Here is a 17805-nt window from a genome sequence, read left to right on the forward strand (position 1 = left end):
CTGCTTCCCTTTCCCTCTCCTCCTCTGGCTCTGTCCAGCTCTGTCCTCTCCCCTCTTCTCTCCATCCACTCTCTTCTCTGGTGATCCCTGACACTCCCACACCTAGATCCGATCTGCAACCCAACCTGCGCCCTGAGCTTTGGCCCCACGTCACCCCCTCTTTGTCCCACCTGAGGGTGGCGCTGCTCTCTGAGGGGCAGTGTACCCAAGGCTAACATCCTTCTCTCCACTCTACATGGGGTGGCTTCCAGGGCCTTGTTTATTACTACCACTCTTCAGCCTCTTCCGCTTACACCTTTTGTGAATGTTTGCTGACTTTCACTCACTCACCTCCTGATGCGGTCGGGTCCTGGTTCCAGCCCCTTTCCATGTCTTCCCTCACTGTCCTCTCCACAATCCTGGTTTGTGCCTTTTTTTTTTTTCTTTCCACTTTCCTGCCAGGAATGTTCTCACAATATCCCAAGTAGGCTCTCTGCTGGGTGTCTCTAAAGCTTAGCCATCAAGAAATTGAACCAGCATTCCTTATTCCTTCTAAAGCTCAAAGACCCGCTGTGGGCTCCCCATTCCCCATTAAAGAAAAATTCAAACTCTTAGATCACCATTCTAGGTGCTCTGCAGAGAAAGCACGTAGAAATTCTCTTTTTTTGATAGTTGTGTGTGGGGATCTTACTATCTCCTCCATAGTATAGGCTTGTGGAGGGCAGGGACCCCATTTTATTCTTAGTAAATTCCCAGCGGTACCTAATGCACTGTTGTGCTAGGAGTCGCTTGGGGTGTTGAAGGGGAATTCATGTCGGGTAGGGCCAAAGTAGGAAGCTGTGTTCCCACTACCATGGCCAAGAATTCAGCCCCCAGGTCAGGAGATGACTGCCTGTGGCTATTTCAAGAAAGTCCCAGGAGCCTTTCTCCATCCACTTGAGAAGGTGGTGGGTCTAGGAGGCAAATGAAGCTTAGTCAGATTCTGGGGTGTAGCTCCGGTGAGACCTTGGGATCATCTGACCCATGTGCTCCGGTAGTGAGCTGTAACTTGTGGCTGCGGGAGTTAGGGAGCTGGGAAGAGGCAGACCTGGGTCTGCGGTCCTGACTCCACATTCAAGTCTTGTCAGCCCCAAAGCTGGGCCTGTTGGATTTATAGATGAGAGGCAGAGAGAGGTCTCCCCTCTCCCCAGATAACTTTTGATTGTAAAAGAAGGTGGGGAAAAAAATCAAATATCGTGGGAGAAGATATTGAAAATCCCCAAAACATAATGGGGTGGAGTTCAATTTTATTGGAGTTTTGTTGGCTGGGGTTGGACCAACTTTCTTAGCATTCTCTGGTCCATCTGACCATAGTCCCGTCATGCCCCAAAGTTCACAAAGCTGAAATTTAACAGACTTAAATGATAGGTGCTCCCTTCCACAATGAGTATTTTCTTGGTGTTTAATCCTCTTGCTGTGGCACAGGTGATCGAGTTCCTCCTGGTTCACAAGTCTTTGCTCTGAACTGTGTCACTAAAAGACATTCATGGTCATTACTTCGTCGATCAAATTCTTTTTTTCTGCAGTCAGGATAGTCCTACCCGCTCATGGAAGGGAGAGCAGCTTTCTATGTATAGAAAAAAAAATAGAGAACTAAAATGGCACTCTTCAAACTTTGGAATAAAAAATAGTATTCTCTGGGATAATGCTCTTTTGCCTCCGGCTCCTTCTCCCACTTGACGCCACGACTCTCAGAGCGATCTTGGGGCTGGGTTCCGGCAGCCCCACTTCCTCCAGGAAAAAAGGACCTCAATTTTGTGATAAAAAGCGAACAAACAGCCTGCAGAGTAATAGCCTGCAATCGATGGAATTGCTCTATAAGAACAAAAATGCTCCGCGTACAAGTGGAGTCTCGCTTTTAAGATGAGATTTAGACATCCTGTCGCGGTCTCCTTTTGTGGGTAGGGTTATAAAAAGTTTTATGTTTCTTTTTGCACTTTAACGTCCTCATCTCATTCAGCGATCACGGCTTTTTTAAAATAAAAATCTAGCCCTGATGGAGAAAATGGTTTTGACTCCTTAGTGTAATGATGATGACATTTTTAAGGAGCTATTTGCTGGCTGTAGCTGCGTGTAAAGAGGGAGGGGGGCCCGGAAAACCATAGATGGTGGAAGAACTCATGAGAAGGTTGGCTTGTGCCATCATTTGTCATTTTTCCCTTCTACCATGATAACAAGAATCTGGTGGGTCTGTCATTACAGGTACCGCAAAGGGTTTGAGCTCCAGTCGTCTCTTTATTCAGGAATTAACCTGGCAGTTTTGCTGATGGTTGCCGGACAACAGTTTGAAACTTCCATGGAACTAAGAAAGATAGGTAAAGCTATTTCTGATCGCATGATAGGCTGACAGGCTTTGGTCACCCAAATTGAGCACTAAAAACAATCTTCAAATAACTAGCATTTTCTTTCAGAAGGAATGGGGGACTCTCTGGTAGCAGTCCTGAGACCGTAGCCAAAATAAAGTGCGTGCTTTTTCCTCTCTCTCGAGACTTGCATAATAGGAGAGAAGCTAGAAAGATTTTCTCGTAGCTTCATCTAAAATTCAAATTCTTCAGGTGTCCGGCTAAACAGCTTGTTGGGAAGAAAAGGGAGCTTGGAGAAAATGAACAATTACTGGGATGTGGGTCAGTTCTTCAACGTCAGCATGTTGGCCAGCGATGTCGGGAAGGCCGTCCAGGCAGCAGAGAGGTTGTTCAGACTGAAACCTCCAGCCTGGTGAGTCGTGTGTGTCTGCGTGTGTGTGTGTGTGCGCGCGCGCGCGCACGTCCCGCTTCTCTCCATACCCGACCTTGTTCTAGAGGGAGAAGAGCTGTAATTGCAAAAGACGTTATCAGTTGCTGCGTTTCCCCTTTGACTCCTTCGCTAACGCAAAGTTATGGCAGCAAGCAGTGCTCTGCCAGCTCACTTGGCTTTATGTGACAGGAGGGAAGGACAGACAGACGGGCACATACATGTACAGATGATGCCTTACGTGCTCTATCTCTTTGAGATAGATGGAACCCAGGACTAAAACAAAAGACCTAGATATGGTCAAGAACATGGTGCCGCAGGACTGGCCCCAGGTTAGCCCATTATGGAGCCATTAAACATGCCAGAAAGAACACTGGGCGACGTGGACGTGTGTTCAGGATGTATCCCAGAGCAAGAAAAGCCATTGGCAGGGTACAGTGTTCTCTGTTGCTGGTTCTCAAACGTCAGCATGTATCCGAATCGACTATATTGATTCAAACACAGATTGCCGGGCCCCACCCTGCGCTACCTGGTTCCAGAGGTCTCTGGTAGGGCCTGGGAAATTGCATCCCCTGGTCTGGGAACCACACTTCGAGAACCACTCTTCTCTGTGGACTCCTTTTGATGAAAAATCTGTCCAGCATGTGACTGCCAGCAAGGTCTCTGAGGCGGGTGGGCAGTAGCCCACTTGGCAGTAGACACGAAGCTCCGTGAGAATCGTTGTTCTGTCATTGCTTCCTGGAGTCCTGTAAGAGATGTTCCCTTAGTTCCTGTGCAAATGAGCGACGGAGGGCCTGTCTCCAAAATATTGACAGTGGCTATCTCAGGGAGGTAGCCTTATGAGAAGATTTTAATCTTTTTTTTTCCCCCTCATCTCTATTTTTCTGGTTTGTCTGAACTGCGTTTGGATTACGTGCATAACTTGAAACTTTTTACTTTTAGTGATCCGTGTTCATCTGCCCCCTGTTCTCTCTTGGCTCAGTGGGCCAATCTGGACTCCCAGGGCTCAGAAACTTCTTCAGTCTTTTTTAGTTGGACCCCATTTCTTCCCCGTCTGAAGGACCTAAATTTGATGCCTGAACCGTATCTGCCTCTTGAAATCTTCCTGAGGCTTCGTGAACAAGGAGGCAGGCAGAACCTCCAGCCCTCGTGGAGTTGCTGCTTTTTTTTTTTTTTAAGATTTTATTTATTTATTTGACAGAGAGAGAGATCCCAGGTAGGCAGAGAGGCAGGCAGAGAGAGAGCGGGGGAAGCAGGCTCCCCACTGAGCAGAGAGCCAGATGTGGGGCTCGATCCCAGGACCCTGAGATCATGACCTGAGCCAAAGGCAGAGGCTTAACCCACTGAGCCACCCAGGTGCCCCGAGTGGCTGCTTTTTCCAGAATTCCATTCTCAGGGTGACCTGCTGCATCCGAGCCAGATGGAGCAGACTCTGTGGGAGGGCACGGCTGAGCCTTGAATGCGTTTTCATTATGTCAGCACTGACACTGACTTACACTGTTGGGACCTAATACTGTAGGTCCAAGACCACCCCGAGGTTTCTGATTGACTAGAAGAACTCACAGGACCCCAAAACTATTGTACTCATGGTTAAGGTTTATTACGAGACAAGTATACAGCTTGAAATCAGCAAAGACAAAATGCACAAAGGGCAGAGTCTGGGAGAGACGAGGTACCAGCTTCCAGCTGTCCTCGCCCAGTGGAGTGACAGGGACAGGGCTGAGTTCTCCCCACAAGGATGTATGGCACCATGCATGAAGTACTGACAACCGGGGAGGCTCACCAAGTCTTGGTGGCCAGGGTTTTCCGGGGATGTCAGATGTGCAAGTACGGAGCACCCGCGTGATTGACCTTAGTCACTGAGTCCCCAGCCTCTGTGGACATGGCACTGAAAAAGCTTGGCCCAAGGCCCCCATCATGCATCCTGTTGGTAGCATGAACTTTCTGGCATGGCCCAAGGCCCCCAGTAAACAAAAGCATTCTTACCAAGCTGGGTATCCCAAGGGCTTAAAGGTGATGTCCCAAAAGCGAGTCAAGGGCCAGACCTTTCTTTGGTTTGTGTAGAGTTGGGACAACCCAGGCCTACTGAGCGAATCCTTCAGTGTATAGGACCCACGCTAGGCAGAGTCTAGCTGACCTGCCTTCCCAGGACAGCTCCAGACTTGACCCTCCAAGGACAAAATGATACTCTCATGCTTTCAGCTCAACCAGCCCCTTTCAGTACCAAAGAGGACGTAACCACCACTGCCTGGCAGCTGGGTTTCAGACACTTCAAACTGCCTGAAGACAGTAAAGATGTGATGAGATTGAAGATCTCATAACTTCAAATTCTGCCTGGTCAGATTTAATTAAAAAAAAAAATACAATGAGTTTCACATTGGGGGTTGGTAGGTGTCAAGGAGGATAGGAGAAAGATGGGAGGGAAGCAGCGTGGCTGAAGGAGGGAAACGTGACAGTGACAGTCCTTGTGACAGTGGACACGTTTTCTATCTTAACTGTATCCGTATTAATATCTTGCTTGTGATCTTGTTCTAGAATATTATGAGCTGTCATCACCGGTGTATAAACTGGGCCAAGGGTACAAGGGACCTCTCTGTATCGTTTCTTACGGCTGACTATATGTAAATCTACAATTCTCCAAAATAAAAAGGTTAATTAAAAGACCATGAGAAGGAAAAAAAATGTTTTTAATTAAAAAGACTGAGTTTTAAATTTTGCTGTTTGGGAATTGCTTTGAATTTCAAACTGCATGCTTTTGTTTTTAAGACAGTTGGCATATGTTTGCCAGTGTCTCCACTTTGAATACCATTCGCCCAATGTTGGTAAAAAGCCATGTTGTATGATTTTGTTGGACAAACTTCTTTTGCCCACTCGTTGAGTTTCTTTTAATTATGTGTGTGACTGCCAAAGGATTAAGAAGCACTCACTACACAATATGAATTTAAGTATGAAGCTTTTGGGAAACCTCTTTTGAAGGGAGTAGAATGGAATTCTGTTTCTCGAAGAATCTAATGTATCCATGCTGGTGATTTTTCCAGGTACCTCCGATCGTTAGTTCAGAACTTGTTATTAATTCAGCGCTTCAAGAAACCTACTATTGAACATTCACCCAGGCAAGAGCGGCTTAACTTCTGGTTAGATATGATTTTCGAGGCAACAAATGAAGTTACTAATGGACTCAGATTTCCAGTAAGTTATGCTTAATCCATTTCTTTCAGGTAGAACAAAAGACACTGGGGGTTGGTGCTGTCTAATTATTGAATGCTCTGAAAGGTAGAAAACCTTAGAGTAATTGAAAGTGTTGGGATACCCACCCGTCTTAGGTAGAATCAGCCACTAGAAAAATCAACTCACTAGAAAAAGTCGGCTATAACCGCTAAGATAGTGCTCTCAACTGAGAGTCCTTTTGTCTCCCAGGGGACATTTGGTAATATCTGAAGACGTTTATGGTTGCCACAATTGCAAGGAAGGTGTTGCTCCTGGTGGCTAATCGGGGGAAGGCCATGGGTGCTGCCAAACGTCCCACAGTGATGGGACAGCCCCTCCCCCAACACAGAATTCCCCAGCCCGCAGTCTCAGCAGTGCCAAGATGGAGGAATCCTGTTTTAAGTTACTGTAAGAGTAAGAGTGAAATTTTGGAACTTAGCACCGTTTCCCATTGAGCTTTGGTTCGCCTCCAGCACCACTAGTTAATTTTGAAAACATTATTGGAAAGCAAAATGACTATTAGCTTTTCATTAAGTATTTGTTTGAATTTTTTGACCATCTTGTGAGGAGTCATAAGTAAGATAGCTAAGCACCCTAGATACCAAACTTGAGATCACTGTCCTTAATATTTACACCATGAGATTTTGTGAACGTGCCATGTTGAGGAATTTTGTTAAGCTTCTAATGAAGATTTAAGTTCTTTGAGATGATTTGATAATGATTTTAAAATACTTTTTTAAAACTATTTTAAAGATATTTATTTATTTGACAGGGAGAGAGTGCGAGCACAAGCAGGGGGAGTGGCAGGCAAAGGGAGGAGAAGCGGGCTCCCCGCAGAGCAGGGGGAACCCAAGGTGGGACTCGAGCCCAGGACCCCAGGATCATGACTTGAGCTGAAACAGTTGCTTAACTGACTGAGCCACCCAGGCGCCCTAAAATATTTTAATTATGAAATATTTCACACTTGATCTTAGCTATAAAGTGATTTTTTGTGAAATATTTCAGACCTATTAAAAGGTACCAAAAAAATGGAACAAACACTTGCATAACGTCTACCCAAATTTAGCGATCTTAAATATGTTGTTTTATTTGCTTTAGAAATTCATTCATTTATTCTCTCTTCCCCTCTCCTTCTCTCCTTTACCCCCCTCTTCTCTCTCTTTCCCCTACCCTCCCTCCCTCTCCCCCAGCAGTAAAACATTACTGATAGAATGTCCTCTCACCTTTCGTCCCCTTGTATTTTTTTATAGACTTGGGTACCTACCCGCTATCATCCAGTCTGCTTCATTTCTCTCAGAAACTGTTGCCTTCCTGTTTCTTCTCTGTCACCTTCTTGGGCCACCCTGTCTAAAGTGACCCCCTCCCACCTTTATTCTGTTGTACTCACTCCCGAGCTGCACAGGGGACCATATTCCCTATCCCTATGTGTGTGTTTCTTGTCTACCCCGTTAGAGCATGAACACAGCCAACCCCCCCTGCAGATCACAAGTCCTGACTGTGGTATCCACGGGCCCTAGAGTGGTGTTGGCGCACAGTAGGTTCTCGAGCATTTGTGGAGTACAGCGCTTCCCACGTGCTCACTGGGCAGAGTGGCCTGTCTGGAACATTCCTGTGTATCACGGAAGTCTGTTCTTTCAGGTGCTGGTGATAGAACCAACCAAAGTCTACCAGCCTTCATACGCCTCTCTAAACAGTGAAGCTGAGGAGAAGACCGTTTCTCTGTGGCATGTCTCACCCACGGAAATGGTAAGAAAAAAAAAAATCACACACAGCTGTCTCTTCACTCTCTGCTGTTTCGTCAGAAATGCAGTGATCAAGCAGGTTTGCTGTTGCTGTGTTTGAAGGAACAGGCATCTGCGCCTGACTTCCAAGGTCCAGGAGTGTGTGAGAGAGCGTAATCACAGATGGGAGAGACGATGCTCGTTTGCCCGCTTTATATGTGTTTATATTACATATTTGTATATGTGCGTGTGTCTGTACAAATGTGTGTATATTCGTGTGAATGAGTATGGGCTTGTTGAAAAAAGAAGTTAAACCATGAGGAAGTGGATAAGGAGCAACGGGAACGTCTCTCCAAATCCCCCAAACCTCGTCCCCATTCCCCTTCCCCTCCCCAGTGACTTCTGTATGTGTAAGTGTGTGTATGAGTGCATACGTTGTGTGCGTGTGTGAAGAGAGAGAGAGAGAGAAGCGTTTTCATTCAAGTGTGATCATACAGTATATATTATTTTGCAACTTTTTTAGTTGACTCCTACATCATAGGGAGTTTTTCAGATAGCACACAGTGGTCCGCCTGGTGTACAATATTCCCTGTGTGCCCGTGTCATGGTGGTACATTCCCAAGTATGGACAAAGCGTAACGTGTTTCCCCTCCTGCCTGCAGCACACATTTCGGCCTCAGCTGTGCACTCTAGCCCGTGCTAGATCCGTCAGTGCCCGTCCTGGTGGTGACCCCCTACATGCTCCAGTGTATTGTTTCAGGAACACAATTCCCAGGAAAGGAACTGCTGAATTTGAGACTACTTTTGTTTAAAATTTGATAGCTACAGGGCGCCTGGGTAGTTCAGTCCATTGAGCGTCCAACTCTTGGTTTCGGCTCGGGTCATGATCTTGGGATTGCGGGATCAGACTCCACACTCAGTGGGGAGTCTGCTTGGGGTTCTGTCTCCTTCACTTCCTCTGCCCCGCCCCCTATCCAGCGTGTGCCCGGAGTTGCACATGTGCTCGTGCTCTCTAAGATAAACAAGTCTTTAAAAAAGAAAAAGATAACATTTGATAGCTACTAAAGATAAAGTGAAATAAATACAATGTGATAGCTCCTGTCGGGTTTTCACCACTTCAGTTTATATTCACATCAATGATATAGGAGAGGAAACATTTTAATTGCCCACTGAAGAGATCACAGAAACACTGGGCCGTGCCTGGTGCTGTAGTAGTAACTGTCCCCCCGCCTTGGTCTCTGTATCTAAACTACTACTTCAGCTTCTCTCTTTTATAAAATATCTTTAGTAATGAAAAGATCTAGTACCTTTGACAAGCGCATTCACTAGGTAGTCTATTTTTGGATTTGCTTTCCTGGAGTGTGGGGAGACCTTCTGCCATTAACCTGGCAAAGGAAGATTTTTTTTTTTGTCCTGGAAATAAGAGTATGAGCAATTATGTCTTAATCAGATAAAAATAAACAGTATCTTCAAAAATGAAACCTAACATTGAAGAATAAGCAGAGGCCTAAAATCATGTAAGAAATTCATTATCAAAAACAGACCTGACACAGCGTCCCCGCATTGTCTGGTGGGTACGAAGCGTGACTTCTGCAGGATAAACAAGTCGCTGATGTGCCGTCTGCCGTGGCGCCCGCAGTCAACAGGATGGCATTGTGCGCTTTGTAACTTGTTGAAAGTGAATCTCGTGTCCTTAGCCCCCACACGCACAAAACAGAAACCAAAGGACACAAGGACACTTTGGGAGGTGATGGTGATGGCCGTTACCTTGACCGTGGTGATGGTTCCATGACTGTCTGCGTATGTCCAAACTCCTCAAATTATGCACGTGGAATTTAGGCAGTCTCTGTCCTTTTATACCTCAGTAAAGGCGTATAGAAAAAAAGAGAGACACGAAATCTCAAGTTGCCTTCGTCCACTTGAGCTGCCGTAACAGAATACAGAATAGACTGGGGGCTCAAACAACAGACCTTTCTTTCTCCCAGTTCTGGAGGCTGGGAGTCCGAGGGCGGGCTGCCAGCATGGTCAGGTTCTAGTGAGGGCCCTCTTTCCAGCTCCCAGAAGGCTGTCTTCCTCGTGTGTCCTCCCATGGTGGAGAGATGGTTCCCGTGTCCCTTTTAATAAGGGGAATAATCCCGGGGGTTCCCTCCTTCTGCCCTAGTTCCCTCCCCAAGGCCTCGCCTGCGAAGACTGGCGCACCAGGGTTTAGGGCTTCTTCATCAGCTCGTTTGCAGAGACACGAACGTTCCATCCACGACACAAGCATTAAGGCAGGAAGTTTGTCTGATATTTCACAGAAAGGCAGTGAAGATGAGCCGCCCTCATGGGTGCTTGGCGTTGCTTTTGTGGCTCTTGTTTCGTTTCACTGCACTCTGTGTATTAGTTTAAATCTCTGAGTGCAAAAGAAAAAAATTACAGCCATAATAAAATATATACATGGTGATCAAACAGCTATATCTCCGTTGAACAATGCATAGGTTTTCTGTTAAATTTGCCTCTTGAGGTGTTTTCAACCTTTTTTTTTTTTTTAAAGATTTTATTTATTTATTTGACAGCGAGAGATCACAAGTAGGCAGAGAGGCAGGCAGAGAGAGAGGAGGAAGCAGGCTCCCCGCAGAGCAGAGAGGCTGATGCGGAACTCGATCCCAGGACCCTGAGATGATGACTTGAGCTGAAGGCAGAGGCTTAACCCACTGAGCCACCCAGGCACCCCTGTTTTCAACCTTTTATGGAAGTATAACATATATACTGGAAAGCCCATCAGTCGTATATGTACAATTCGATGGATGTTTGCCAAACGAGCACACCTGAATCACCAGCGTGGTCAAAGAAGATAACAGCACACCCCCCTCTCCCCAACAAAGCCTGGCTCTAACCCCCCATTGTGCCCCCCCTCCAGGTCCCACGCTTTCAATGTTGGAATTCTTGTGCTAGAGACAAGCCTTGCTGATTTTCTTTGTGTCACTGATGCCACGGTGACGGGAGAGGATGTTCAAACTTCTGATCTGTAACCTCACTATTCCACTGACGTAGTCACAGCACCTCATGTTTTGACAAGTACTCGGAGAAAGAAAGTAACCCTATTCAAGTGACTCTTAAGACTTTTAGAGCCAAATGGTTTTGGTCTCGTGGAATTCTACAAACTTTGCCCATTTTATTGTCCCTTATAATGGTTACTGGCCCTTAATGAACATTCCCGTGGATACATAGACTATCTCCCTAGTTGTAAATGTTTCACTTTGTACATAGTCTGTAATAAGAAATAGAAAAGAACAATATAAGCCACAAATGCTAGCTTTCCTTGACTGATGAAATGTTTTGCACAAGTGCTCATAGTTGTCAGAACAAACGTCTGAGGGAAATATAAATTGCCTTTTTTGCTGTGAGAGGAAGCTTTTGCTTTTGCCTTCATTTACATTTTTGAAATTCTGCGCATCACAAAAGCAAGCAGATTTGCCTGGAGTGAGATGACATTTCTCTACACAGTTGCATTTTTTCCCGGTGGGCTGCGGCTGGTAGCGGGGAGATTGCACGCATGCGCATGTTTGCAGCACTGCTGTAGGAGGGGATGGAGTTCTGGTTTGTTAGCCAAGGATTCAGGGACGTCTGCTGGTAAATGCATAACTCGCGACATGGGGACATGGGAGCAGAGCGCTGACTTGTAGCGTTGGCCTCTTTCTGCGGTATAACTGCTCCCACCATGGCCAGTTTCCAGCAACCTCCAGCAGGTGCCCAGACATGGGGCTAGGAGGAGATGGACGCAGCTGGCCTTCCCAAGCTGACCCCAGGGGCCCCCAGCCCAGGAGTGCACGCAGGCCACACAGAGCAGGTTCAAACACAGCCTTGCCCCCTCAGTGACTCGTGTGCCCCAGAGTCACCAACAGACCTAGAGTAGCCGCCGACCCCGACCACACGGGTAGGGCTGCTTGTCCGGGAAAGCTCTATTGTCATTGCCTCTTATGCTTACGTGAGCAACAGGACAAGCACATTAAAAAAGCACAATTACAGAATTGTCCCAGACGCCCGAGATGCCTCCCCAGAGGTAGCGCTCTGGGACGGCGAGGACAGACTCTGAGTCAGCACCCCGGGGGACCCTGGAGGTGTGCCCCCGCCTCTGGCTTCCCAGCCCATCTCTCTGCAGCCCACCCTGGCTCTCCTTCTAGCGTGCCCCTGCTGGGGCCTTCTGACCCTGATGTGAAAAGCTGGAGTCTTAAGTCCATTTCCTCCGCATGATTTCGCTGGGATGAAATAGCCCCCCGTGGAAAGGGTGAGGTCGCCGTGTGACGGGAGGCTCGGGATGGGAGGAAGGCAGCCACCGCGGTCACAGTGGAGGAGACTGTGCCCGTTGACCCACCGGGACATGGGATCAGAAACCACGCGGCCAGCCCTGACTTCCACCGCTGGATGTTTCATGAAAAACCCCACTTGCACATGCCGGAGAGCGTGCACCTCATGATTTCATTTACATGTTCTTACAGACCGGGCACCACTCTCAGTGCTGGTGAAGGCAGAATAGCGGTTGCTGTTCCCTCCCTTGGATGATGGGGCGTGGGGTGGGGGGGCTGTTAGGAGGGAAGCTTCTGGGCTGCTGCTCATGTTCTGTCTCTTGATTTAGATGCTGGTTACAGCGAGTCTTCATTTTGTGGACACTTACTGCGATGATCACTGTGCCTTTTTCTGAACATAGGGTACACTTCAAGTCAGAAGTTGAATAGTAATTTTAAAACATCTGTACCTGTCCTCTTGATGCTCCCCCACACCATGACTGAATCTCGTGGCTTTCCAGATTAAGACAGACTCTCTCTGACAGAGTGTCAAGCCCTTACACAGTCCCACCCTGTCATTGTCCCCGGAGCTGGCCCTGCAGGGGCTCACATGTGCTCTTCTGTCCTCCTTACTCCCTGCGGTTCCTCCTGCCAGCCATCCAGGCCCTAACTTCTGCGGAGGCGTCTCTAACCGCCCTCCACCATGGTCACTGAATGCAGGCTCCCTTCCCCCCCGTATCATGTATGCGGTATTTCCCTTTGCTGTTGGATCACTTTTTGAGAGTGTCTCCCCAAGTGCTCCACATGCCGAGTGTGACTTGTAGCTTTTTACTTCTTAACCCGTGTATCTTCCTCCCAACTCAAGTCCCCTAAAACTACCCTAGAGTAAACTTTCCGTCTGCGACTACTTCGAAGACTCCCGTGACTGGCCTTTTTCTATAATTGCGAGCTTCTTGCCTGTAGGTGGGTTGGACAAGGTGCTCTCGAAATTGCCCTGGTTCATATTTCTGTACCCGAATCCAAAAGCAGGCTTCTGCTCTCCACCACTGCCGCCTTCCAGTGACTTTGAACACAAGTCCTCTGAAACCCGCTCCGTCTTCCTCCTTGGATGGGTCCAAGGTGGTGGCTTGCCCATTGGCATATACTTTGATCTCTCATGACTCTCAGGGGTTCTCCTCTTCTCCAGAGCAGAAGCTGAGGGCCTGATGATGGTCTCTGAGGCCCTGCATGGTCTTCCTCATGAGCTGGCCAACCTCTTCTCCCACCCTTCTCTCTGCTGGTTCCCAGACATGCCCTGGGGACAGGACTTTTCCCCTCTGCCTGAGGTTGTTGTCCCACCCATGGGTCTGCTGGGCTCATTCCTTTACCTTCTGCTGAAAAGTCATCAGAGACCCCTTCCCGGAGCATCCGGCGTAACACCACGACCCCCGCCGGCACCTTAATGCCATTGCCAGCTCTCTGGCTTTGTCATAGTGCTTTTTGTCCTCTGTGATGCTATTAAGTTACTACTTAATTGTGGCTCTTCTCTCCTCAAATATAAGCCCCATGAGGTCAGGGGCTTTGTTCTCTGCTACGTCCTCCATGCTGGTATCTTGCCTGGCACGTAGTGGGTGCTTAATTGACACAGATGAGTGGATCTTCTCCCACTGACAGGCCCAGGCCCAGTCTCCTGGCTCTCACACTTCTCTGGGGCACTTCACTGGTCATTTATGACATTTTTCAGGCCAACCAAATGCGTTTTCTTATTTTAAATGATTTTCTTTTGCTGTGATGTCTTGGTATCGTAGTCTGTGGCTCTTCTGAAACGGATTTCAGATCTTTGTTCTGAGGCTTAGGTCTGTGCAGCATTTTTTAAGTACAGGCCGTGGTAGTGGAGGGAGGGAACAGTTATTTTTTAAAGTGCATCATGTACAGATTGAAATGCAGGTTAGTCTTAGTGTTAGTTATGACAAGCTATCTGCTAAAACAAATAGCCCCCAAATATCAGTACCTTAACATGATAGAAGTTTATGCCTCATATCATAAACTTTTGTCAGGGTCTCCATTCCCCCTCGTAGCGGAATAGAGGATCGCTGAGGTTATTATGAACCATGCCCATAGATGGTGCATGTCATTCCTCCTTACATCCCATTGGTCAAAACTCCATCACGTGGCCCCACCTAGCTGCAGGGGAGGCTGGGAAATGTATTCCAGGCTCTATGCCCAGGAGGTAAAAAGAAAGATTGGGGAGCCCTGATGGATGGCTGCCACATTCTTGCTCCTGCAGATATTTTCATAGGTCATTCAACTTACGTGGACTGTTCCCAAACTTATTTTAGAGTTTTCCTAAAATGTTGACAGAAGATGAAAGTCCATTCAGTGTGTACTTACTCTGTGCCTTTTCTGTTTCAAATTCAGATCATTTGCTCTCAACTGGATTAGAGATGCAAATGAATTTTTCTAATACATTAGAAAATGTTTCTGTTCTTCCAAGTTGCGTGAAATATATTGCTCTAACTCCTAAATCTCTCTTGAAAGTAAAAGAGCAGAAGTGATTTACCAGAGAATGAAATGAAAGTGGGTTTTTTTGCATGGAAAAAATCAAGCTATACTGACTTTTGTCTTTAAAACCTGCAGAAACAAATTCATGAATGGAATTTTACAGCTTCTTCCATTAGGGGAATAAGGTAAGAACATAAGGGAAAATGGAATTATTGTTCTAATACAAATAATGATGACAATGTTTTACTTTAGTATTTCCACTCACTTATAATATGTGATATTCTCATTTTCAGCAGAATCCTCAGTTTGTTGATGTGCTGCTAGTAAGGGCTTCTTGGCTTGTTTAACAGAAATTTGGGGTGCTATCCAATAGACTAAACTCGTCTCAAGCTTTTTTAGAAAATGAAGTTATATCTGTAGAAACAGAAAGCATTTCTTCTTTGAGTCATTGATGTTCAAGTGCTCAGGGAACTCTAGAATCCCAGTAACTGAAGGAGTTACTTGGTAATGACACTCGGTTGGGGCCTGAGTAGAATAATGGAGCCAAGGGTATAGTTGTTCTCATTTGGAGAGCAAGTGGTATAGTCCAAGGAGAGCTATGGTGCTTGCTCTTTGAATCAGGGGTGGTGACCATTTGGTGGCCCTTGTGGCTACACTTTGAGCCTCATTCTGCCAGCACATCCAATGGTAGGAGCAGCTCAGAAGCAGATATGAATTGTAATCCCTCTTTCACTATTTAACCTTGACAGAATCACTTAGTCCCTCCAGGACTCTGTTTGTTCATAGTTTCCATTAGATGAAGGGCTCGGATTAGAACGGTATGTTCTTTCTCTGATGGTAAGACCACAGGCCACTGAATGAATCCCCCATTACCTCTAGACATGTGTGATACTGTTCCAGACACAGCACTATTGAAATTAAAATAATATTTTTGTCACTTTAAAGGGATGGAAATAATTTAAAACAGCAGTGTATTTGAGTAATACTGATGCAAAGTAAAATCCAGTGTTGAACATTTTCAAAAACTGAATACCCCAGAAACTAAGTGGTATGAGAACATGCAGTCAAGAACATTTTGTTTGTGCCTTCTCGTAGAGCTACCTCTTGCTGCCATTCCCCCCATCAGCAGGGATGTGCAAATGACCTGGGGTGAATCAGACCCTGGAACCAATGTGCTATAAAGAGCACATGCTGAACATTCCCAGTGCTACCCAACTAACCATGATGGTTTCTTCACAAATTGGTTTCCAAAACTTATGTATGACCTGGTTTTCAGGATTTTTAAATCACCCCGTACTATTGCTCTTTCAACTCCGTATTTTCATGTAATCCTTGACAAATGAAGAATGGCTAAGTAAGCTATGAATCTCAGGAGGGATGACTTAGGAGAAGATAAAGTGACATCATTTGTTTGAAGAGAATTTTGACTTTTCCATAGTGCTGCTTGGCAAAATGAGGGCCATTGTGTAGGCTTTGGCCCAGCGTAGGTTAAAGACCTTTCGATAGTGAAATCCATCAGCAGATGGAGTTTGGTGAATTTCTGTCACTGGGTATGTCTAGGAAGGTGGAATATTGGCTGAGGTGCTGTAGAGTCAGATCCCGACCTCGGGGGTAAAGGATCAGATAACCTGGGAAGGCCTTCCTTGAGCTACGATGCCATGTGTATTACTACCTCCCCTGTGTGGCCCGAAATAACTACATCCTGGTATTTTTCAAGTCTAGAAATTCCTTAGATGCCATAATACATTATTTCCCACATAAGCTTCCTGTCTTGTGTGTGAAATTATAAACTCTTGAGGACAGAGACCATATTTATTTCCCTTTCTCACTGCTCTAGACTTTGCTTAGCGCTGTATCTCTGGTAAGTCCTCAATATAGATGAAAGTCATTTGTTGAATACAAACTCAAACATATGCAAGATAAATGTCCCTATTTAAATTTTGTAGAGAAATAGAAGTCAAATTGGGGGAGTAGTGATTAAAACATTAATGAATCCTTCAAATTTGTAGAGTGGAAGAAAATCTGTGATTAGATTTTTTTCAAAAATGTAAAAGTGACGACGTAACTTGCATATAATAATCCTTCTTATGTTTTTCCAATTGTACAGCATATCCAAGTTTGATGAGCGGTGTTGTTTTCTTTATGTCCATGATAATTCTGATGACTTTCAAATCTACTTTTCCACTGAGGACCAGTGTAGTAGGTGAGTTACAGCTGATTCAGGGGCTTGTGATATAATTATGGGTCTTTGTTGGGAAGAGTTTTTACTTGATATGCTGCCTTTCTTGAAATTTTAACCTTGAAATTTACCTTTCCAGCTTGACTGAAGTATAATTGAAATACCATGCAGTCCGCCCACTCAAGAGTGTACAGTTCAATCTTTTTTTAGTATATTTACAGTTCTGCAACCATCATGGTAATCTAACTTTAGAATATCTTCATGACCCCCCAAAGAAGCCCAGTGTCCATTACCAGTTATTCCCCCATTTTTCCCTCAACCTAATCTCCCCCCCATCTCAGGCTTGGGCAAAAACTAATCTATTCTGTCTCTCTGGATTTGCATATTCTTATATAAATGGAAACATACCATCTGTGGTCTTTTGTGGCTGACGTTTTTTTAGTCATGATAATGTTCTCAAGGTTCACCTAGGCTGTAGCACATTATCAGTACTTCGTTCTTTTTTTTTAAATTTAAACTTTATTTTTTCAGTGTTCCAAGATTCACGGTTTATGCATCACACCCAGTGCCGCATTCTTTCTGTGTTCCTCACTCTCTCACCGTATGGATGTATTTGATCTGTCCATTCAGTTGAAAGGCATCCGGGTTATTTCCACTTGTTGGCTATTATGAATAATGCTGCTAGAACATTCACATGCCAGTTTTTGTATGGCCCTGTGTTGACATTTCTCTTGGAGCTAAATTACGGGGTCTTAGGTAACTCCGAGTTTAACCCCTGAGGAACTGCCAGGCTGTGGTCCAATTTTACGTCATCGTCAGCAGAGTACGAAGGTTCCTATTTTACATGTGATTGTGTGTCCTTGTGCTCCTGGCCATCCTAGTGGACATCAGGTAGGATCTGACTGTGGCTTTGATCTGCATTACTGTAATGACGGAAGATAGTATGCATCTTTTCATGCGCTCACTGGCCATTTATTTATCTTCTTTGAAGAACTCTCTGCTCAAATTCTTCACCCAATTAAAAGAATTTTTTTTAACCTTTTATTTTGGAAAAATATTCAGAGCTATAAGAAAGTTTCAGAGGGGCTCCTGGCTGGTTCAGTGGGTAGAGCACACAACTCTTGATTCCAAGGTCATGAGTTCAAGCCCCGCATTGGGTGTGAAGGCTACTTAAAATTTAATAAAATTTTTTAAAATAAATAAA

General features: G+C 45.7%; 1 protein-coding gene across 1 annotated transcript in view; it reads left to right on the forward strand.

Moving 5' to 3' along the window:
• MAP3K15 (mitogen-activated protein kinase kinase kinase 15) overlaps positions 1–17805 on the forward strand; it is a 116455-nt gene that overhangs the window by 65067 nt on the left and 33583 nt on the right. Inside the window, 6 exon segments of the mRNA XM_047715313.1 lie at positions 2221–2333; positions 2574–2733; positions 5787–5937; positions 7594–7701; positions 14558–14607; positions 16530–16625. Of these exon segments, the coding sequence (XP_047571269.1) occupies positions 2221–2333; positions 2574–2733; positions 5787–5937; positions 7594–7701; positions 14558–14607; positions 16530–16625 (678 nt within the window).

This window comes from Lutra lutra, chromosome X (genome assembly GCF_902655055.1).
Source record: "Lutra lutra chromosome X, mLutLut1.2, whole genome shotgun sequence".
NCBI classification, from domain to species: domain Eukaryota; kingdom Metazoa; phylum Chordata; class Mammalia; order Carnivora; family Mustelidae; genus Lutra; species Lutra lutra.